General features: G+C 47.3%; 2 protein-coding genes across 2 annotated transcripts; both read left to right on the top strand.

The window, feature by feature from the left end:
- Positions 1-2,286: 2,286 nt before the first annotated feature.
- On the top strand, positions 2,287-4,305 carry LOC123427545 (copper-transporting ATPase HMA5-like). Its single transcript, XM_045111620.1, has one exon. It carries the CDS (start codon positions 2,340-2,342, stop codon positions 2,853-2,855), a length of 516 nt encoding a protein of 171 aa, XP_044967555.1. The 5' UTR covers positions 2,287-2,339; the 3' UTR covers positions 2,856-4,305.
- Positions 4,306-11,909: 7,604 nt separating this feature from the next.
- Positions 11,910-17,681, top strand: LOC123427544 (copper-transporting ATPase HMA5). The gene is made up of 6 exons (XM_045111619.1): positions 11,910-12,513; positions 14,439-15,830; positions 15,908-16,162; positions 16,251-16,373; positions 16,472-16,948; positions 17,091-17,681. The coding sequence occupies exons 1-6, from the start codon at positions 11,977-11,979 to the stop codon at positions 17,487-17,489; spliced, it is 3,183 nt and encodes a 1,060-aa protein (XP_044967554.1). The 5' UTR covers positions 11,910-11,976; the 3' UTR covers positions 17,490-17,681.
- Positions 17,682-18,212: the final 531 nt, after the last annotated feature.

The raw sequence follows: 18,212 nt of genomic DNA, 5'->3' as shown, positions 1-18,212 counted from the left end.
GTTGTCGAGAATGGAAGAGCCACCGTGCCAAAGAATAACTGGAAAGTCATAGGAAACAACTAAGAGAAGGCCAGGGTCTCCCGTGATGCCGCAGCAACAAAAAATGTCCTCCACATGGACGGGCATCTTTTTTTAGCGAGGGAGAACAAGAAAGATGAGAGGTACAAGCTCATGTTGGATGTGCAAAAGGAGAGGATGGATTGGAACCGGAAGAGGACGGAGAAGAAGTTGGAAATTGAGAGGGAGAAGATCGAGTTGAAGAAGCAAGAGGCGGCGATCAAAGGGGAACTCGAGAAGGTCAAAAAATTTGGAGATATCGAGCTTGAAAATGAAAGGTTGCAACTCGCAGAGGATGCGAAGGATGCCAAGTCCGCGGACGTATATGGGCCGGATTTGATAAGTTTGATTGTAGATGGTCTAACGAACCTAACTAGCCTATACAAATCAATCCATTGTGACACATTAGTCAAGTCATTTGATTGCCAGGTAAGTTATCTTCATCGGACGATAGCGGGATGGTGTCAAAACAAGGAACACTTAATTATTTACCACGCAACCCCTCCCGTATTGGTCATCAACTCATCATCTCCTATCTGAATTTGACTTCCCGGATATATATATTTGGTTAAGGCTACGTGTGCACGTCGTTCCAAGCGATCCAAATACCTTTTCTGTTCTCTCTGCAAAGGATTCAACTTCAAACATCCATCAACCATATAATTCTCTCACGCTCGTTCAACACTGCTAATACACTGCGCTGACTTCTATCAGGCCAAGACAGTGAAAAGCGTCCACGTACGCATGGCACGCTCAGCTTGCTTACATTTTCTGAATTCTGAATTCATCTGATTGGGGTAGCTCCCTTCCATAAAAGAACGTCATTGCGACCGTGCACGAGGTAGTTTAACGAAATGGCAACCTAAGGCGAATATTCGTAATTGTGGACTGGCACCATGGTGTCCGTTTCAAAAAAACATTTTTTACTGCATAATTTTTTTTAAAACTTTGTACAAACACACACACACGCACGCATATATACTACACATGTGCAAAAATTCATTTCATTTTACATTAATAAATGGCGTATAAAAAAAAGACAAATATGTATTTCCAAATGGACCATATTTTTTATTTTTGGGCCGGAAATTTGTTTTTTTGTACAGCTTATAAATTACATTTTTTCAAAACAAACTTTTATGGATCAGTAGTGAATACATGCAAATTTACACGGAATTATTTTCAGGATTTTTTAAAACTTTTAATTATGGTTTTTGATTTTTTTCAAAAAAAAGGACGCCATGGTGCCTGAGCACACAAACTTCGCACTCAACCTCAGGCTCTTATAATAACAGGAGAAGCGAGTGTCAAACAGTTTGATGGAATATTCAGTGAACCAAACAGTTTGATGGAATATTCAGTGAACCAAGACCGTCCTCCGTCCTCCGGGCGTTTTATGTCTCTGCGTTATTGCATGGATTTCTTCAAACAAATGCATGAGAGGTTCCATGATTGGCTCATGCTACCAGGGAGATTGGTCTACACTCCACGCACGTAGGCACCAGGAAGATGTGAAAACAACGGCTGGTTAGTTTTACCATACATGTCACTTGTCGACCGTGGCATTGATTTCTGTCATCAATCGTTGCTTTTGAAACGGGGGGCCTCCAAAGAGAAATCGGAACCGATGCTCGAATTCGATTCCTGGGCGCGGAAGATCTTCCCATAATTTAATTCGAATTCGACGTCACATTGGCTGGCTCTGAGTCGACGTGCGTGGCAGCGTCCTGCTACCACAAGCAACTCCAAGTCAAATTCGAATTAGAATTTTGTGTCGCGTGCTGCCTACAATCATGCAAGTCGCGTTTAAAAAATAATAATACAAACCGACTGGATACTTTGAAATGTCAGCAACAATAGCAATGTTTGAATGTCATGTTTGGATTTAAGTGCCGATTTCTTGCCCGTCGTCATTAAGAAAAAGAAAGAAAGTATTTTAAAAAGAAAAAGAAAAAGAAAGAAGGAAAATTCAGTTTCTCCACAGAGGCGGCCCCAGGTCGTTGCAGGCCGTTTAATTAGCGATTTCGGCAGAAGAGAAGCGAGAGTTGGAAACCAGCCCCACCCAATGCTTGCGGCCCAAGCCCACCATTACAAAATGTTGTCGAGTGGACGAGTAACTGAACGGCCTGCAGTATTCTCCGTCCCTACGCAACGCAATCGGGGCCAGCCAGCTCGCGCCGTGCTCCACGCCTATAAATCTGGCAGCGTTCAAAACATTTTCTCGAGCGAAACCTTGGCGACGACCCAAAACCTCCCCACGTATCGATCGATCAACGTTCCCAATGGCGGCGGCCACTCGGTCCTGGTCCCTCTTCCTCACATGCTTCCACGGCAGCGGCTCCGACGAGAGCGGCCGCCTCGCGCTGCGATCGCGGTACCCGTCCATGCCGCGGGGACCGAGGGCGGCAGCAGCGATCGCCGGCGAGGGTACTGCCGGAGGAGAAGGCGGGTCAGCCGTCGTCGTTGATCTGGAGGCGGCGGCTGCGGAGGAGGAGGAGGAGAAGGTGGCGGTGTTCGCGGTGTCCGGAATGACCTGCGCCGCGTGCGCCGGCTCGGTGGAGAAGGCAGTAAAGCGGCTCCCCGGCATCCACGAGGCCGCCGTCGACGTCCTCGGCGGCCGCGTGCAGGTCGCCTTCTACACGGCACTCGTCTCGGTGAGCATCGGATACTCGACTATATTCCTGCGCGCCCGTGTGCATCTCTCTTTCTGCCCGGACCCTTTTGCGTGTTTTTCTCATGGGCCGCTTCCAGATCGATTGGTGCTTCTGCGCGGTTCTTTTTCGATGTTCCTGGGCTGACTCTGCTTATGGTCCGTGGCCAACAATCGGTCTGCGTGGCCTTCAATGTCTTTAGCCCACACCATTCAAATCCAACACCTCGGCTCTATCTTCTGCGTTTCCATTTTTGGGATCAGCCAACGAGCATATGTATGGAATATTTTAGGGAACAATATGTTCTTTGGTTTGCTAATTAACTTAGGCTCAGTGCAACATTGGAGTCTAGACTCCAATACTAGAAAATTAAATTAGCCGTTGAATTTTCAGAACCGAATAAATTTGGTCATATGCTTGACTCAAAATGGTTTGATGGATAGCATGACAGTGGTGTTGCACAAGTTGCAGCCTAGTCAAAAAGTAAAAAATGTGAAACTTCATATATTTCAAAGCAGGATAAATTTGGAAAATACTGAGTTTTGTTTCAACTCTATAATTTTCAAAATAATAGTTTTAGGATTTTTAATGAAAATATAAATAACTTGTGTATATAGATTCAAAAAAAATACAGCACGAATATTGCGCAATTTATGACCCCCCCCCCATATTTTTTTTGGGATTTTCGCTTTGTTACTAAAATACTTAGAATAACTTCATGTTTGCTTGTTAACTTTTGTACTTGATTTTAGATTTTATTTACAAAGATTATTCTTCATATTTTTTAAATTAAGCATATATAGTTAAATTACATAATTATTATTTATTATACTTGTTTGTGTTGATGACTAAATTGTCATGTATGTGAAACCATTGCCACTTCGTCCTTGAAAGAACTTTGGAGCAACATCAATTGCTCCTGCCTAGTTCCTCCTCGAGCATAGTCATGGTAGAGCTACAAGAGGCATTGGGATTATTGTGGTAGAGCTATGACTGTCAGCTTTTGCCACTCTGACATCATTTTTTTGGACGAAGGGTGACCATATGGGGTCATAGCGATGACAAATTTGTACATGTCTCTTGCTCTTCCTTTCATTGTGATGCCTAAGGGAAGCACCCTAATTTTGGCTTAGTGTTCACACCCTCCACCTCTAGAAAGCGAGATAGTGGTGTTGTGACGACCTCTCCATCCCTAGAGGTTTTGTCTTCGCTGATGATGAGGTTGGTTCGATGCTAAAATCTCCACGAAGAAGGACCAAATTGCAATTCACTAGGCTTTCTTGAATTGGGTTCATAGGATGCCAGAATAGTGGAAGTACCATCATCGCATCACGTGCCTAAAGCAAATGGTTTATATAGATTGAGAAATGGTTTCTATAGAATGAGATATAGTTAAATGAACCTTTAATGCTTCACGAACATTCTTTCCTTATAAATTTACCCAAGATCCAAACATCTCAATCTCTTCATATGTTATTCATGTTAAACTTCTCTTTTCGGGCCCTTCTCAAGTTCAAAGTTAAAAGTGTGAGTAGAGTGATGTTGTCGTGTATATGTGCAGATATACCTTTGATAAATGTGTAAGGAAAGAGAATAGGTTGTCACATATCGCTACTTCGACATTTTTTTGTCAGAATGCGCCCTCTTAAGAGCAAGTATGACTAGGTGCCATAAGCACGGTATAAGAGTCACCACACCATTTATTGTTTTTGATCGATTGGAGGAGAAATATCAGAAGCAGACTCTAAAATTATAACCAACTACAACTAAGCTCCAACGAACTTTATGAGGGAAAAGATGATTTAAGCATTAATGAGGTAGTGTATATCTATAACTAACTAAGCATTGATAGAGAGAATCATCACTAGCCCAAGAAGGACACAACTGATATACAAAACCCAAAGAAGGGCCAAAAAATGAAGCACGATACAACTCTCCTACACGCTAGTCATGACTCCCTTCAAGAGCAAAGTCACAAGCCACGCACCCGCCAAAGTCTGTCGCCTGGCATCCGACTTGATCATGCTGAGGATATGATCGAGGTTGGGCCGAGCGCTGTCAATGATGATAGCTATACAATGCTTCCATATGCACCAAGACACCAGCTGGATGACCAATGACGTGCCATTTCGTGCCGAGGTTGGGACCGGACGGTAAGTTTCTTGTCACCAGTCCACGAAGTCCTCCCTCTCATCTTGGTTGGTGGCAGTCGAGCGGGTCCAAGGGAGCACCTCGTGCTAGAATGTACTAGATCCAAGGGAGGACTTATCTGCAGTCGTGTTCTTATGTTTCTCTCGCCAGATCAATCGTGTTGATTGTCACCTTTTCGATCGTCCGACGGTCCCGCTTGTCGGGGTCCGTATGGTGGTCGCGTCGAAGGGAATGCCGAGGACGGTCGGCAACGCTTTGCTGTCGATAAGGTTCATCCCATGATGTTGTCTTTTTGTGGTTGCATCTTGAATTCGTAGCTGGAGATGGGTCTCCGACACCGACGATGGTGCCCAGGGGTGCAGTGGGGGTTCGGCCTACTCATTTCGTCGGTCATCGGGGAAGGGGAAGCTCGACAATGGCTAACGGGGTGGCACCATCAAGGTGGGTGGGAGGGAGGGTGCGAGTTTTAGCCCACCGAGCGACCGTGGACCATACATGGGAAGCGGGAGGGGCAAGTTTTTTCATAGTAAAAAAAACTCAATTTAGTAAAGTTTTGAGGTTTGAGGATCTGCTAGTTGGCTCTTTGTCCAAATACCACTTTTGCTCCTCAAATATGAGTTTTATAGGATCTTCTACAGATGCCCACTCTATTTAGTTGATGTCATCGTCTAATGTTTTTGTTGAGAGGTGTTTGTTGCTGCCAATGCAGTAAAATGAGTTCAGTTTATACTTACTAGTGGTTGGGACCCGTCGCTGCGAGCCGCTTGAAAGGAAGATGTGAGCATTATACCTTCATATCAAAAAAAATAAAAAATCTTATGCCATGTAAACACCGCATTCATCTTAAAAAGAAAAAAAAATAAACCTAAAAAAACTTCTCTTAAGAAAAAGGAAAAGTCTCACTTTCATTAAAAAAACTCTAAAAAAGAAAAACGTTATTTTCTCACTGCGACCAATCAGCATGCACCATGGGACGTACTCCCTCCATCACGGTTTAGAAGACACAGTTAGAGTTGCGTGCGTTTTTAAAATAGACAAAGATTAAGGCACGTTGCATTTACTCCTAGCAGCTAAAATAGACAAAGAGTAAGGCACATGCGTAGTGTGAATGCTATTTTTTAACTCATTTCACATCCAATCAATAACCACCTAGGTCCTAGAGAATTTACATGCATGCCTTCTAAACCGTGACGGAGGGAGTAGCTGATTATCCACCATTCTAACGATGCTTAATGTGTTTGGCATCTAAAAGGAAAACTGATTATTTTTTCTCTTCAAGTAAATGTTACTCTTTGTGGCCGCCACATGGTTTTTTTTTATTGACAACCCATTTTATTCAACTCATAATGTCTTGGGGAATACATAAGTTGTCAGGAGGACGCTGTAGCCAAAGATGACGCCCTAAACCTAGGGTAGTAGCCATCCTTGCTATTTTATGCGCCTCACTATTACTATCACGACGTTCAAAAACAAAAGTGCAACTATTGAAACTAGATTTACTCTTTTGAATATCATGGAGGATCATGCAATACTCGCCCCGTTGATCTTGGATTTGAAGATCTTTTATGACTCTCAGACAGTCCGATGCAATACGAATGTTTGGGATCATCAAATCTTCCGCCAAAGCTATTGCCTCCCTGCATGCATGGGCCTCTACCACTGCAGGATCAATCACCCCCATCAGGACTATCGTCGAAGCCCCCATGAAATGTCCCTGTGCATCATGGCATATTACTCCAACCGCCCCAATATTGGAAGACTTGGCGACAGCTCCATCCACATTCAACTTCGCCTCACCAGCAGATGGGGGATCCACCTGGGAGCAGGCAAAACATCGGTCCTACTTGTCGTGCTCTTCTGCATCGATGGTAAACCACGTAGCTCATTTAGGTACCTCTCGATGAACAGGTGGGTCGAGAGGGGGCTTTGAAATTCCTTCTCATGTATGGCCTTTCGTCGAGCCCACCAGATCACCCACAGTGTGGTCAAAATAGCGATGAACCGCTCAGAGGGTAGTGTGTTGCATATCCCATGTAGCCAGAGCTTCGGGTCTTGCTTTTCATCCCCGTAGGCTGGAAGCAAGGAATCGTCGTCATCGGCACGCAAGGACCAGACACTTCGCGCCATATTGCAGTCCAGTAGAGCATGGCGCCAGCTATCCTCCGCCCCTTGACAGATTGGGCATGATGTATCTACTGTCATCTGCCGTCTCCCCCTCTCCTGCCCCGTTGGTAGTGAGGCACGAGCGAGCCGCCAAGCGAACAGACGTAGTTTTGCCGGAACCTTAGTCCCCCATAGTTTCTTCCAGTTGGCCTCTTGTCGGTCAGTGTCTGAAGCTTCTGCATCTCCATTGAGCCAACGTTCCCGCTGCAATTTCGTTGCCACTACCATCCTGTAGCATGATCTCACCGTAAACAAACCCGACTTTTCATAATGCCATGCATAGAAATCTGTTTGTGCAGTGTAGCTAAGAGGGATCTTGCGCACCATATCGACGTCCATTGGGAGCATGTGAACAGACAGAGCATGATCATCCCAACATCGGTCCGCATGTGATATTAATTCCGAGACCTTCTCTGGAGGATTTGCGGAGATCGCAGCATAGGGGCGTAGGCAGAAATCTCGGGGCAGCCAATTGTCATTCCATATGTGAGTATCCTCGCCATTACCCATCCGTTTTACTAACCCTGTCCTGAGAATATCTCTACCCTCATAGAGAGCCTGCCATACCTGCGATGGTCGTGATCCCAGTTGGAAGGACATAATGTCTGTTGAGGGGAAGTACACCGCCTTCAGAATCCTTGCACTCATCGTGTTGGGCTCCGTCATCACCCTCCAAACCTGCTTGGCAAGCAAAGCCAGGTTAAAAAGCTCCATATCGCGGAATCCCAACCCCCCTTTGTACTTCGGCATGCACATAGTTTCCCACGACACCCACGCCGTTTTCCTCTCCCCTGCCTTGCACCCCCACCAGAATTTCCGAATCATGGCCGTGATATGCTGGCATAACCCCCGTGGTAACTTGAAGATCGCCATAGAATAGGTTGGTATTGCCTGCACCACTGATTTTATGAGAACTTCCTTGCCGCTGCTTGCCAAGCACTTCTCCATCCACCCTTGAATATTCTTCCATACACGGTCCTTCAGATATGAGAATACTCCATTCTTTGCTTGCCCCACCTCTGATGGTAAACCCAAATATCTCTCGCATAGTGTCTCCCTGTGGATTTGAAGAATACCTTTGAACACTTCCCTTTGCACTTCCGGGCATCCCTTCCCAAAGTAGATAGATGATTTCTCATTGTTTATTCGCTGGCCCGATGCGTGGCAGCATGCTGTTAGTATTTCCTTCAATTTGTGGGCGTTCTCTGAGGTAATCTTACTGAAAAGCAAGCAGTCATCCGCAAACAATAGATGGTTTACCTTTGGCGCGAGAGTAGCAATTTGAATACCTTCAAAAACCCCTTTCGTACTGGCATGATGTAGCATACAGGAGAGCCCCTCTGCCGCAATCAAAAACAAGTATGGGGAGATCGGATCCCCTTGCCTAATGCCCCTTGATGGTTTAAACCCCTCAATCTGCATTCCATTAAAAAGTATCGAGAAAGACACCGAGGTTACCCCTCTCATAATCTGGCGCACAAAAGCTTCACAAAAACCCAACTTCTTCATAATGGCCTCTAGATAGACCCATTCAACTCGGTCGTAAGCTTTCATCATGTCCAGCTTTACTGCACAATGCCCATTCTTTTTTGCTTCTATTATTCTTCATAAAATGAAGGCATTCATAAGCTGTAATAACATTATCAATGATCAAGCGGCCTGGCACAAACGCCGATTGTTCTTCAGAGATGATTTCCGGGAGAATCTGCTTCAGACGGTTAGCAAGTACTTTGGATGCAATTTTAAAGAGCACATTGCACAAGCTGATCGGCCGAAACTGAGATAGTAATGTGGGGTTTAAACCTTAGGGGTGATAACAATGAACGTCCTGTTAAGCTCCTCGAGGGAGTCTTCTCCTTTCAACACTCGAATAACAATGTTGGTCACTTCAGCACCACATAAATGCCAATATGTTTGAAAGAAATGCGCCGGGAAGCCATCCGGTCCTGGAGCCTTTGTAGGATACATTTGAAACATCGCCTTTTTTACCTCCTCCTCCGTTACAACCTGCGCTAGCATCTCATTCATGGGTGTGGAAACCTTACAAGGTACATGGGATAGCACTTCCTCCATTCCGATAACCCCCTCAGAAGCATATAACTTCTCATAGTACTGGACTGTCATGTGCTGCAATTCCCCTGGATCATCACATGTGGATCCGTCAGGGCGCATCAAGCTCACCACTGTATTTTGCTTTCTCCTGCTCGAAGCTTTCTTATGAAAAAACTTCGTATTCTTATCCCCTTCCATAAGCCACTGGATTCGTGCACGCTGGCGCCACATGATCTCTTCTCGAAATCTCAGCTCAATGATTCTATCCTTTGTTTTAACTTCCTCCCGGGATGCTGCAACTCGATGGGGGTCCTCTCGCAGCACACTTAGCCTAGCCCGCAACTTCCTCAGCTCTGCTCGAACCGCACAAAAGGTGTTGGAGCCCCACCCCGTCAGAGTTACTGCCAAGCGCTGCAACTTCTCCCCTATCTCCTTTGCTGATGTAGCAGTGGTTGCTGTCCATGCATCCTGGACTGTTGTTTGGAAGCCCTCATGCCTCTCCCACATCATTTCGTATCGAAAGGGCCTCCCCTTCCCTATTCTCTGATTGTGTGCTTCCATACTATTTAGAAGGAGGATAGGGGAATGATCCGATTTGACCGCATGGAGATGACGTAACCAGGCCATTGGGAACATGGCGCTCCACTCCACCGAAGCCAAGGCTCTGTCCAGACGAACTCTGCATGTAGCCCCATTCTGTACTTTACGTTCGAAGGTCCAGTCCAGCCTGATATACCCTAGGTCCCCCAACTGGCACACATCCACCGCCTCGCGAAAAGCCTGAATTTGCCCCATATCGCGATCGTTTGGGCCTAGCCGCTCTTCCCTCCTGAGGACCTCGTTAAAATCTCCTATGCATAACCACGGAAGATCACTATCCGCCTTCAGGAAGCGCATCATCTCCCAAGTTTTATACCGCAAGCTCATATTTGCTTCCCCATACCAACATGTTAATCGCCATGGATCTCTACCTTCCTCATTAACCTCCATGTCAATGTGATATTTGGAGAAATTTCGCAGCTGTAGTATGAGGGGTTTCCTCCAAAACATGCATAATCCTCCACTTCTGCCCGAGCTTCCCACTCCATATGCACTATCATATCCCAAAGTTCTTGCCAATCCCTCCATGCGATTCTTTGATATTTGTGTCTCCACAACACAAAGAACAGCCGGCGCACTCTCCCGCGCAAGGTCGCGGAGTTCATGAACTGTCGCGGGGTCGCCTAGCCCGAGGCAGTTCCAGCATAAGATCGACATTAGGCCCAGCGGTCCTCCTTTAGGGAGGCCGCCGTAAGTGCCAAGGTCTGAACTTCTTTTCCTGATGCCACCGTCGTGCTATACTTGACAGGCGATGATGTCTTCTTTGCTTTTTTGAGCTCTCGGGGAGAAATATACGTTGGTGGCGGGGGTGGAATGGGCTTATCTATGTCAACCTCATTCATCACCCTCCCTCCTTCAGTCTGATCCTTCTCACTTCCCATACTGTGTGTGCTGCTAGATGCTGTTCGCACCCTTGTGCTTTCATGCTGACAGATCGACAGAGCTAAGTTCAGACTACGCCGGGTTCCTGAATCATTATCCGATGCTTCTCCCTCGGGTCTGGGTGCTTTCAAAGGACTAGTAACATCATCTTCCTCTCCCTGTCCATCATCCAGTCCCGCATCCTGGGACGATCTCTTGCGAGCTGGAGATGTATTGCCCTTGTTACCACCACGCCCCCTGCCACCAGTTCTTGCTCTCCCTCCAGAACGACCGCCTCTTCCTACGTGGTCCTCATCTCTCTTACCCGACGCCACCTCCTTCCTCTGTGCCAGCATCCAGCTCCCCCATTGTTTCTGCTTCGCCTCCCACACACCATCACCACACTCCTCATGGTTGTGTCCCATAAGTCCACAAACCTGACAGAAATATGGTGTTTTCTCATACTTGATAGGGAACATGCGACGGCCCTCCCCTGATACTACCAGAGCCGTAACCCTAGTAAGAGGTTTGCCAACCAGTATGCGCGCGCGAACTCGCACGTAACCACCTGCGTAGAACAGTCTGGGAGAGAGTTGGATTTCCTTGACCCTACCAATGCGCCGGGCAAGCTGATCCACAATGTCCATACTCCTATACATATCAGGGATCCCATGAATCTGTGCCCAGACATGGATACCATCGAGCACCACCTCCGCAGGGTTCGTCTTCCCGTCATAGTCCTCCACTATAAGCCCCATGCACCGGAACAGCCACGGTCCTCCATGGACCACCTTCTTCCAATCCCCCAAGCAGAACATCTGGAACACAAACAGATTGTCTCCCGCTTCTCTGTACTTCGGGGATTTAGCCAATCCCCACATTGTTTTTAGGGTTTCAAACATAGCTGCCGATGAGAAAGGCCGAGAGGTGTGCAACTTCCAAATCGCAAGCCACCGTGCGTCCGCCTCAAGTTTCTTGACCTCCTCTTCGCCCACCACCACATCATCTAGTACTTCGTCCTTCAGATCAAGGTGCTGCAACATGTCCTCCAGATTCTTTCCAGTCCACCCCGAGGAGGAGGACGACCCATTGTCTCCTGCCATCGCACCCCGTGGAAAGCGCCCAAATTGCCTCGCCCGGGCTAGCCCAGCGATCGATAATCCTCACGTCGGCGATCGGATCGCCGTCGGAGGTCCTAAAACCCTAAACGAGAGGGTATTGCAGCATCGGGGGCCGCCACATGGTTAAGCACGGCCGTGGCGGCGTCGGCCCTTGTTCACGAGAGCTGCCAACGTCGGCCTTTGTGCTGGCCACGCGACGGAGCCCAAACAAATACTGCTTTTGCGTTGTGTCCGCAGCTCGATCTTTCCAGTCGGTTATACCGGAATTCTCCACCCGCCTACGCGACTGACGTGCAGCGGCCATATTCTAACATCCGACGATGCGAGCACTAGAGCGCAGCTCGCTTTGCTTTCCCCACAGTCTCATTTTCGGGAAAAAGGAGCGCACACGATCGGCGCCACCCTCCCCGCCCTATAAATCCGGCAATGCTCGAAGCAGCCCCCAAGCAGCTCCGCAGCGATCGTCGCGAGCTCCAGCGGTCGCCATTCCCGGACGCCGGAAGCCCTCTCTCGGGATGGCGGCGGGCACTCGGGGCGCCGTCTTCCTCGCCTGCTTCCGCGGCGGCGGCGCCGAGGGGAGCGGCCACCGCCTCGCGCTGCGGCCGCGGTACCCGCCCATGCCGCGGCGCACCAAGGCGGCCGCGGTCGCCGGCGATCTGGAGGCCGCGGCGGGGGCGGACGAGGAGGGGGAGGAGGAGGAGGAGAAGGTGGCGGTGTTTGCAGTGACCGGCATGACCTGCGCCGCGTGCGCCGGGTCGGTGGAGAAGGCCGTCAAGCGGCTCCCCGGCATCCACGACGCCGCCGTCGACGTCCTCGGCTGCCGCGCGCAGGTCGCCTTCTACCCGGCATTCGTCTCGGTGAGCAGAGCAGAGCACCCTGATTTCTCGGCCTTCCCGCACCTGTTAAGCACGCCCAACATCCGCCGGCCGTTCTGCATTCTAGGGGGGATGGGGGGGCGACCTGCGCGTGGGGTTGGGATGAATTTAGGATTCTAGACGGTCGCGTGTGATTACTTTGAGATTTTCTTTTGTGAAAATGCTGTGCATACTTTTGATGTACAGTTATAGATCAGTACAATGATTCATCCCTTTGGATTTGGGGCATATGGTTGGTGCTGTGCTTATACGTCAAGTCACATGCATTGTGTCCTTATCAGAAGCCTGAAAACTGATACACGGGCATTTTTAGCTTTAGGAAGTCCCAGCATCACAAAATTGGCTGATATTGGGAGCATTGGTTACTTTGCGAGGTGATAGACTATAGATTTGTAGAGGAAAAACTGTGTCATTCTGTGCAACTACTCTGAACCCAAAATACTTCGCTAAGGTTCAGCCGTTTCGCTACGGTTTTCTTCCAATTTCTTCTAAGGAAGGGATTTAGGCAGCGTCTTGGAGAATCCAGTGGCAGAGGCTAAACAAAAACTCCTGCTAGACAACCAATGCCGGCACGTATGGTTAATAGCATCACTCAAGGAGAGGGATTCATGTGGCCTTAGTTGGTTTTCCTTTTGAGATGAGAAACGTTTAAAGGGGTGGTGGCCCTGAAAGTTCATGCATTTATTGACTTTGTGTGGTTCACAAGGCTACAGCTAGACAACTTTGCTTCTGATGTGAAACTGCTAACTACTTTAAAACATCGAGTGGCCGATTTGGGTTCTCATTACATGCCTAGTTGTAAATACTGTGATGTGCACAAGGCTGCAGGCTCAGTATGAGGCTTGATTTGGGAAAATTAGATTGATGGTTCCTACTTATTGTTTATGTTTACAAGTTTTCAACTACAAGTGCAGATAACCTTGTCTACAAGTACAACTAACATAATTCTGAAAGTGTGGATCAACTAAAGTTTGGGTCGTACCTCTGGATATTGTTACCCTTAGGTATTAGTCTTCTAAAAAATCTTTAACTTGATGTTTTGAACTTGTGAACTCTCGTGCCTTTGCTGAAGCAATCGAACCCGGCTACCTATGTACACGGTGGTCACATGGAAAAAAGATCTACTTCCGGCGACCCTTTGCTCTTTCCCACAGTGCATTTTTTTCGTTCTAACTCGGTTTCAGTGCACACTGTTCCATGACTTCAAGTTTTTTAATCTGTTCATTTGGTGTTCCTCCCACTAGACTTGAGCATATGTCAACTGATTATTAAATTTTCAGGCTGGTGAATATTTTCTTATTCTGGAATTTTTTGCAACTCATATTTCTCATCTCATGATTACTTTCTTTCATAAGTGGAGCATTCGGGGTGCAATCTTGTCCCGCTCCCACCATTGTTATCTCTGATTATCTTTCGAGAAAGAACTGTTATTTTTGAAGACAACAGGAAGTATATAACCTTTTTATCAGTATCGTGAAAATTATTGGTACGATAGGAGTACTTTTCCTATTGTTGGAAGTCCTTTTCCTGCAGCGTAAGTGCACTATTCTAGTTGGATGACGAGAGATACTAACTTTGATTGGAATTATAGGATCCAAAAAAAACTGCATCTCTATTTCAACATAATGGCTGCTTGCTCACACACTTCCTTGTAGGATGGCACCTATGATTAGGCTGATGTCATTTCTTGCTGCATCTAGTAACTTTAATCAGTAATAGATAGAAGATAGTGCCACACTTAGGTGCCCAATTGGCTATAGAAGTACCATCTAGGGCTAAAGTATAGTGAATAAGAGGCCAAGATAATGAAAGGTTGAAAGTGAGCCTGCGCTACACGGATCCCTTTATGTCTGTTTATCGATACTTTTATTTGGAGATTGAAGTTCATGTCTGCCTTTTTTGTACAGGAGGAAAAAATTAGGGAAACCATTGAAGATGTTGGTTTCGGAGCTAAACTGATTGACGAGGAGCTTAGGGAAAAGAGCATTCTAGTATGCAGGCTGCACATAAAAGGGATGACCTGCACGTCTTGTGCAAACACAGTTGAATCCACGTTGCAAGCTGTTCCAGGGGTTCAGAGAGCTTCTGTTGCACTGGCTATTGAAGAGGCGGAAATCCGTTATGATCGGAGGGTTGTTGCTGCTACGCAACTAGTCAATGCAGTTGAAGAATCTGGATTTGAAGCAATACTGGTCACCGCAGGAGAAGATCGGAGCAGGATAGACCTCAAAGTGGATGGCATTCTCGATGAGACATCAGTAATGATAGTGAAAAGTTCTGTCCAAGCTCTTCCTGGTGTGGAAGACATAAAAATCGATACCGAGCTCCAAAAGATAACCATCTCTTACAAGCCTGACAAAACAGGTCCGCGAGACCTCATCGAAGTAATTGAGTCAGCTGGATCTGGTCTTGTTGCTGTATCAATATATCCGGAAGCCGATGGAAGAGAGCAGCATAGAAATGGGGAGATAAGGCGGTACAGGCAGTCCTTCTTGTGGAGCTTACTGTTCACAATTCCAGTGTTCCTAACCTCCATGGTGTTCATGTACATCCCAGGGCTGAAGGATGGGCTGGACAAAAAGGTTGTCAACATGATGAGCATTGGTGAACTATTGCGGTGGATTTTGTCAACACCTGTCCAGTTTATAATTGGCCGCAAGTTTTACACTGGTGCTTACAAGGCAATGTGTCATGGCTCACCGAACATGGATGTGCTCATTGCTCTAGGGACCAACACAGCATACTTCTACTCAGTTTACTCGGTCCTCCGAGCTGCCACTTCTGAGAATTATATGTCAATTGATTTTTTTGAGACAAGTTCCATGCTCATATCATTTATCCTTCTTGGAAAATACCTCGAGATCTTGGCAAAAGGAAAGACCTCTGAGGCTATTGCCAAGCTGATGGATCTTGCACCAGAAACTGCAACTGTGCTGATATATGACAAAGAAGGGAATGTTGTAAGCGAGAAAGAGATCGACAGTCGGTTGATTCAGAAAAATGATGTGATCAAAGTCATACCTGGTGGGAAAGTTGCTTCCGATGGATTTGTTATTTGGGGCCGGAGCCATGTGAATGAAAGTATGATCACCGGAGAATCACGGCCTGTGGCAAAGAGGAAGGGCGACACTGTGATTGGAGGGACGGTGAACGAGAATGGCGTGCTCCATGTCAGGGCAACATTTGTTGGATCAGAGAGTGCCCTGGCACAGATTGTAAGGCTAGTAGAGTCAGCCCAAATGGCAAAAGCTCCTGTGCAGAAGTTTGCTGATCAGATATCTAAAGTCTTTGTCCCCCTGGTAAGTTCAGTTACATTGTGTTTATCCAATAACATTGTATTCTTATCATTACTGAACAATCAGCTTTGTGCTTGCAGGTCATCTTTCTTTCTTTGCTTACTTGGCTTACATGGTTCTTAGCCGGGAGGTTTCATGGCTACCCTAGCTCGTGGATACCATCTTCCATGGATAGCTTTCAGCTAGCTCTTCAGTTCGGGATATCAGTTATGGTGATCGCCTGCCCTTGCGCCCTAGGACTTGCAACTCCAACTGCTGTGATGGTTGCAACTGGAGTCGGTGCCTCGCAAGGTATTCTGATCAAGGGTGGGCAAGCTCTGGAGAGTGCGCAGAAGGTATCAATAATAAGTATAAAAGTGAAAACATGTTAGCCGACGGTGCTTCTATTGTTCACGAACATTATTTGTGTATGAAATTTTACAGGTGGACTGCATTATTTTCGACAAGACAGGAACACTAACCATTGGGAAGCCTATTGTCGTCAATACCAGGCTCTTTGAAAACATGGTCCTACGTGAATTCTATGACTATGTTGCAGCAGCAGAGGTATGCTTTCTAACTGTATGCTACGTATGTGTATGCGCTGTCTTCTTAGTAGATTCTTCTTTTAGTGTCTTGGGAGCTCAAGTTTCATTGACTTTCAGGTCAACAGTGAGCATCCGCTGGCGAAAGCGATAGTGGAGCATGCCAAGAAATTCCACTCGGAAGAAACCCATATCTGGCCTGAAGCAAGGGATTTCATTTCAGTCACCGGACACGGTGTCAAGGCAAAAATCGGCGACAAGAGTGTCATTGTGGGCAACAAGAGCTTTATGTTGTCATTGGACATTGATGTCCCCGTGGAAGCTTCAGAAATCCTCATGGAAGAGGAAGAGAAGGCACACACAGGGATCATCGTGGCCATGGACCAAGAAATTGTGGGCATTATCTCTGTGTCTGATCCGATAAAACCGAACGCTCATGAAGTGATATCATACCTCGAGTCAATGAAGGTGGAGTGCATAATGGTGACCGGGGACAATTGGGGAACCGCCAATGCCATCGGCAAAGAGGTCGGCATCCAAAACATCATCGCTGAGGCGAAGCCAGAGCAGAAGGCTGAGAAGGTGAAGGAACTTCAGGTGAGCTATGCTAGATATCCTTTGCTTTATCTCAAAGGGACATATCTTTGCTTTATTACTTTGATTGATGGTAATGTCACACGGGAACAGGATACAGCCACGCATCCACTCACTGCCTTTAAATCTTTGATGATCACTGCAGCTGTTAGGAAGAACCGTAGCGATGGTCGGCGATGGGATCAACGACTCCCCGGCGCTGGTGGCAGCCAACGTGGGGATGGCCATCGGCGCGGGCACCGACGTGGCCATCGAGGCGGCGGACATCGTGCTCATGAAGAGCAACCTGGAGGACGTGATCACCGCCATCGACCTGTCCAGGAAGGCCTTCTTCCGCATACGGATGAACTACGTCTGGGCCCTCGGGTACAACATCATCGGCATCCCGATCGCCGCGGGCGTGCTGTTCCCGTCGACCCGGTTCCGGCTGCCGCCGTGGGTCGCCGGCGCCGCCATGGCCGCGTCCTCCGTTAGCGTCGTCTGCTGGTCCCTGCTGCTGAGGTACTACAAGAGGCCGTTGATCACACAGGAGCGACAGAAATAGAGAAGGGAATCATACATATACATAGAATAAGCTGTAGATATCTGTAACAGACGTGTGGTAGAATGACGAATTAAGCAGCAGTCCTCTGATGAAAATGTATATAATAACTCTAGTAATGTGATGAATGTTGTTGGTGCAAGACAGGCATGAATTGTGCCGTGCCGGCAATAAATTAGCATACTACTACTAGTCACACTATAGATCTCAACCTTGACCTTTGATGGAGGGAATTGAACAACTTTGGAGGTGTCAGGGGTCAAGGTGCTGCGGCTGACTGGGGTCAAGTTCGAAAGCAAGAAGGAAAGATGTTGGGTGCTCTGTGACGACGATCGACGCTATAGTAGATTCTAGCTATAGATAGAAGGGTGTGGTTATGCACGGTGGGCTGTCCACTTGCCCTCCCTGTTGAGCGATGCGATGCCAGCCACCAAACTAAGCCGGTTAAGAACGCAATGCTGCGCACCTGATATTACTTTGCAGCTGACCCAAAAAGAAACCTGATATAAAGTGATGCTGCTTTCTTTCGACGGGATTATATATAAAGTGATCGCAGTAATGTGTTCCTACAATGATGATGATGCTTACTTCCTGGTAATAGACACCGGCCGCAGCAAAGAAGATGGGGCGAAAGATGCTAGACCGGATCGATCAAACTCAATCTGTTCTTCACGGTAGCCTGCCGTGTCGACCTTCTTGTGGCCCGTCAGACGGCGACCGGCGAGC

This window comes from Hordeum vulgare, chromosome 2H (assembly GCF_904849725.1).
Source record: "Hordeum vulgare subsp. vulgare chromosome 2H, MorexV3_pseudomolecules_assembly, whole genome shotgun sequence".
NCBI classification, from domain to species: domain Eukaryota; kingdom Viridiplantae; phylum Streptophyta; class Magnoliopsida; order Poales; family Poaceae; genus Hordeum; species Hordeum vulgare.
The sequence above is the reverse complement of the archived record's forward strand: the minus strand, read 5'-3'. Positions and strand labels throughout refer to the sequence as shown.

Coding starts and splice junctions, on each gene's coding strand:
- LOC123427545 (XM_045111620.1), top strand. CDS start 2,340: ATGGCGGCGGCCACTCGGTCCTGGTCCCTCTTCCTCACATGCTTCCAC.
- LOC123427544 (XM_045111619.1), top strand. CDS start 11,977: ATGCGAGCACTAGAGCGCAGCTCGCTTTGCTTTCCCCACAGTCTCATT. Junction 12,514..14,438: donor TCTACCCGGCATTCGTCTCG/GTGAGCAGAGCA, acceptor TTTTTTGTACAG/GAGGAAAAAATTAGGGAAAC. Junction 16,163..16,250: donor CTCTGGAGAGTGCGCAGAAG/GTATCAATAATA, acceptor GAAATTTTACAG/GTGGACTGCATTATTTTCGA.